The sequence below is a fragment of the Electrophorus electricus genome, chromosome 11 (genome assembly GCF_013358815.1).
Source record: "Electrophorus electricus isolate fEleEle1 chromosome 11, fEleEle1.pri, whole genome shotgun sequence".
Taxonomy (NCBI): domain Eukaryota; kingdom Metazoa; phylum Chordata; class Actinopteri; order Gymnotiformes; family Gymnotidae; genus Electrophorus; species Electrophorus electricus.
In genome coordinates, this window is record NC_049545.1 from 6,187,501 (window position 1) to 6,192,738 (window position 5,238).

The 5,238-nt window shown below is 38.3% G+C and overlaps 1 protein-coding gene across 1 annotated transcript; it reads left to right on the forward strand.

Moving 5' to 3' along the window:
* Positions 1-1,313: 1,313 nt before the first annotated feature.
* Positions 1,314-3,099, forward strand: soul2 (heme-binding protein soul2). The gene is made up of 4 exons (XM_027014796.2): positions 1,314-1,442; positions 2,110-2,236; positions 2,308-2,476; positions 2,901-3,099. Exons 1-4 carry the CDS (start codon positions 1,314-1,316, stop codon positions 3,097-3,099), a joined length of 624 nt encoding a protein of 207 aa, XP_026870597.2.
* The last annotated feature ends 2,139 nt before the right edge of the window (positions 3,100-5,238 follow it).

Here is a 5,238-nt window from a genome sequence, read left to right on the forward strand (position 1 = left end):
TAAACATGCTCCTCAAAGTATATACTGACCGACTGTTTTATTAGAATATCATGCCTACACTCATTTTATGCTTTATTAGGTACACATTTCAAACTAGCTCAGTTCAACAACCACCCTCTATCACATTCATCAGTGGTCAAAACAGTTTCACCCCGTCAGTGACGCTGACGTGGCAATGGCATGACCATAAGGGTCATACTGTTGTGAGTGCGCTGGTATCAGTGCAGGCACTGGGATGGCGCTGGAGGTATTACACACATCATTGGCACTACTGAGCTGATATGATGTGATGTCCAGTTCGGGTTCTGCTGCCCCAGGCCCGCTGTTTGCAGTCCCAGCTGACCCAGCCTTGTGTGGAGGGCACGGACCCTGGGCCCGTGCTATATAGGGAAAAAAATGACTTGTCCTGTGGTTTGCCCAACACCCCAGCAGGTGCCAGTCCTGCATGCCGTCCTGCTCCTCTGGTGCGATGCCTACCTCCAATGGTTCCGCAAGCTAACTCCATGGGGCTTTGGAAGGTATGTATTCACTGGGGGTTGTGTCAGTCTCCCCCCTTTGTTATCGTGGTTCCCATGCCACAAGGCACCATATGGTCTTGTCTTTGGTTTAGTCCCAGCTCTTCGTTGTTTGCACGTGTGTCTTATTTACTCCCAAGCTAGTTGTGTATATACACACCTCTTGTCTTCCTGTGTTTTTTGGTTAATCATATTTTTTGGTTATGTATTTCTCTTGGCTACTTGACCTAATGCTGTTACTGTACAGTTGTGGTATAACTCAGTGTCTCATTTCCAACATATAATTTGCATGGATCACATTGTTGTATATGCATTCAAATCTGACATAAATAAAATGAATGTTATGACAAAACTGCAAAAACTGTCTGGCTACTCAGAGGCTGTTACATAATAAAAATTAACACGTCTTCTTATTTCTTGCTTGATATGTGTTAATGCGTGATTTAAACTTCTAACTGGGTCTAAATGATCACTTGAAGCATCCTGTGTGGCAACTGAGCCCGAATGAAGTATTGAAAAAACCTGAAAGACCAGTCGTTTCGCTTTTGCCATCACACTCATATTAATACCTGGCATGCTAAACATCTGAACCTGTCGGCGAGTACAAAAACAACATTCACCACATGCTCAGAGTCATTTCTCGCGTGTTTTCATTTTGGCGTTGCTGTGGGTGTAGTCGCGGGTGTAGAAGAAAGTCCAGGGCTGAGGTTAGCTCCCAGTACGGCCTAGTGTGCGCGCTGTATGGTTTACCCCTCTCGAGGTCCGGGCTGTGGATGAACTGTGGGTAATACCGAAGTCATGAAGATGATACCGACTTCTGCGCTTTTCCTTCTTTGGGCTTTTCTCGCACTTGGAAGATGTTGGGAGCCTCCTGTGTTTTGCGGTACTTATGAATGTCCAGTCTACACTCTCAAAAATGAATATGAGGTACGTGCATGGTTTTGTTTAGTTTTTTGTTTGTTTGTTTGTTTGCAATGCAACAAATACAAATAGGCGTAATAGTTAATGTTGTGATATAGCGAGTAGCGGGAGATAATAATGTAGTACATTAAAGTCTAGTCATTTACATATAGGCCATTTACCTTCATCGAATATAAAAAAGAATTTATATATATATATATATATATATATATATATATATATATATATATATATATATATATATATATATATATATATATAAATTCTTTTTATATAATTCTTTTTATAATTCGAATACGTTTGTGAAAGATTCTGTTTATTCAGTTACATCTTATTCATTCGATATTTTTGTGTTTAATTTTATGTATTGTGCTTCAAAAAATTGCTTCAAAAAATTGGTAATAGTGCCTGATTTATCAAGGATATCACAAAAAGAGATGAAAGGTGCTAAATTTAATTTTCAATTTAATGCTAATATATACTGTTTGTACTAAGAAGTTGCTTTGCTGTTTCATAGGTAACTAAACATTAAACAGTTTGCGATTTGCTACTGCACATTTTTGAGTCATTTCATTGAAATAACTATAGTTTTGCCTCAGTATGAGTTTAGGCTGATCTACCTACTTCTAAGTTTAAATTGTGTGACAGCTTTTTTACTTAATTCCTGTCACAGGATTTTGTGGAGCGCTTCTATAATGCCACTCGGTGGATTACAGCAGACATCGCAGGCACTCATGACGATGACATAAAAAATGGGTTTTGGAAAGTTTATAACTTCATGAATGGGGAGAATAAAGAAGGTAAGTGCAGCTATAAGAGGTGTTTAAAGCTTGTAACCAGTTTCTTAAAGTCACGATGTTTTGCTCTTCAGGAGTGACAATTGCTATGACGAGACCCGTGGTTGTGTCAATGCTTGAGGGTGGTGAGAATGGAAATCAGACATCAGTCTGGATCTTCATCCCCCCAGAAACTGTCCTCCCTGAACCCAATGATGAAAGCATCAAGCACAAAGTCCTGCCCAGTGGCACATTCTATGTTCGGTAAGGCAACAACTTATAGGAGAATTTCAGTAGCTTCAGTGCTTCAAAAAATCAGAACACCTTGCAACTGTAGCACCAACTGTAGCTGAGCATATTAGGGGTGTTGCATTGATTCATTTAACAGATTAATTTATGTAAAATGTTAGGAGAGCAAAAAAATAGGCAATTAATACATTTAATTCAAAATCAAATAATTACACCTTTTGGGTTGTTTTAATGACTAAGTCTAAATAACTGACATGAAGAAGGTCTTTAATATTCCTGGATTCATAGTCAACTGAATTTATCTACATTTCCAAGTGCTTTATGTATAAATCTATATATATAAATCTACTTTCCCTTATCACTTATGCACAAACAGTGCAACATTTATATTCAAACTAAATAGATGCTCTATTTTCCTTTTCCCCACACCACTTGACAGGGTTTTCAGTGGTCAGGCAAGTTACAAAGATGTCATGGAGAACAGGAAAATCTTGAAGGAGGCCCTCCTGGATGCTGGAAAACAGTTCGATGACATGAGCTACATGGCAGCTGCATATGATGCTCCATGGATATTTTGGAAAAGACACAATGAAGTGTTGATCCCAGCCGTCTGTGTCGAGGCTCCCAGACAGCTATAACTCTTACATATTATATCACTGCTATAAGTTATTTGCTTACAGTTCAACAACCTGTGTATGCAAGACCTATATAACTGAACTTTCTATATGAAATAATTGAAAAGTATCACTGATTTCTAAGATTTTCTTTTGAATTTATATTCAAGCAGTTTATGTGTAACAATCTATTATATTTGATGTCCTAATATCCCATATATCTTATAAATACACATAGTCATTTATATCCAGTGAATTCTCAGTGAGGTGTTCAGTATCAAAAGTTTCAAGTGCTTTACATCGGTGATGAAATGAGCATTTCGCCTGCTCAACTCCTGCATACTGCATCCAAATACAGAGCTGTAGTGGTATCAGTTTTAAACTAGGCCAAACCTCAAATGGTAATGAAAAGTGAACGTCTCATGACTGTCCCACCTTTACTGCTAGAATGTGGAGAATCCTGTTGTGCGTGTTGGCTTCTTGATGGTTTCATGATCATTTCTACTAAGGCTTGGCTGAAAGTGTTCTGATATCAAGAATCTCCCTTACACTGGAACACATGCACAACACATGAATGTTTTGATTTGTCTTATGAAAATAATAAATAAATAAATACATGCATACATAAATAAATGGTTGGTTGGAAGAACGAATGGTCTGATGTTTACGATCATTTTTATGTAGCATAATCTCCAAACAAAATGAAAAACTAATGGGCAGGAAAAGCTTTTTGACCAAGTAATAAACAATGACGGCAATTCCGTAGGAGAAGAGGCTATGCCATATACAGCACTTGTGAACTCTGACCTGCAAAAAGTCCCAGTTCCACAGTTCAACAGGTCTTGTGGGTTACCACAGCACATCCTACATGTAGCACACTAAACAGCAAGCCAAGCTTTGAGTATAAAAGTAAAAAGAACACAGCAATAAGCATTATCCATTAGTTCCCCTTTTTAAATGATCTTGTTGGTGAGATAGTATGTCTTTGTACCTGAGGTGAAAGCTTTTGGTAACGATGGGAATGACAAAAAAACAGACATGCCAGTCTGTATTTTACCTCTCTTACACTGCAGTTTCTTATTATATGCATTTTTGTATAAAATAAGAAAGTGTTTGATTATATTTGTTCTTGTAGACAAAGTCTGTGTGTTTACTTTTTGTTTTCTTTTTTCCTACTAGCAGTCCCATCTCTTTCTTCTTGTGGTGCATGACATGTTTAAAATAGTGTGACAACTGTCCTCTATAGCACAGATCAATTTCACTGAATTCAGTGAATCTGATTTTGGCATCTGATTATGGCATATGACCAGATTTTCAAATTGAGTTGGGATTTGGGGTCAGATCTGGGTTATAATCTATGTATATTTTAATAAAATAAACAATTGTTTACATATAAAAAGGACAGTACAGCAGTACAGTGGAATCTGTTGAAAACTCTTGTTGAGCATTTGAAAAGTTACTATTGTTTAATAAAGTTTTTAATAACTTACTAAATGCCATCCAATGGTGCAAAACCTTCAGTGGAAGTTGGGGATTGTTTTGTGATTTAATTTCAACTAGTTTTTAACTCAGAAGAAAATGATTCATTACTTGTTGAATATTCTATGAGACCTTTATCTTTACTATACAGACCTTTACATTTGGTGAAAACAGAGCACCAGCACAAGACTTTGTTTATTTATTTGTGTGTGTGTATGATGGACTTGCAAGGGTAGGTGGCCGAGAGACGATGAGTTTTGCATGGTGTGTGTGTGTCTGTGTGTGTGTGTGTGTGTGTGCAAGAGTAATGTATACATATACACACATATGCATACATGTATGTCTATGACTATGTGGATAGGAGGGTTTCCCTCTGCTCAAATGTGTACCCCTTGGCGGGAGAGAAAGTGTGTCAGGCCACCAGAGACTTTGTGTCTCTGCGAGTGATCTGCAGTCAGCCTAATTAGTCCCTGCCCCTCTCCCTCCAGCAGAGCAGGAGAATGTGATGAGCCTGCACTTTCCCACCACTGCAGTGCCACAGTGCAATCCATCTACACACCTCTCTCTAGTCTCAGAGCTGCAAAATGGGACCCTGGCTCATCTGGGGAAAAAGTTTCAGGGTTGTCCACTTTGTTTATTTCTTTTTTAGAAGTGTTTCCTAGCAGGTGAAGTCTTTTCAAGTGA

What these genes read in the sequence shown, in the direction of transcription:
- soul2 (XM_027014796.2), top strand. Translation starts at nt 1,314, where the DNA reads ATGAAGATGATACCGACTTCTGCGCTTTTCCTTCTTTGGGCTTTTCTC. An exon ending in GAATGGGGAGAATAAAGAAG is followed by an intron (nt 2,237 to 2,307) that starts GTAAGTGCAGCT and finishes TTTGCTCTTCAG; the next exon opens with GAGTGACAATTGCTATGACG. An exon ending in AGTGGCACATTCTATGTTCG is followed by an intron (nt 2,477 to 2,900) that starts GTAAGGCAACAA and finishes ACCACTTGACAG; the next exon opens with GGTTTTCAGTGGTCAGGCAA.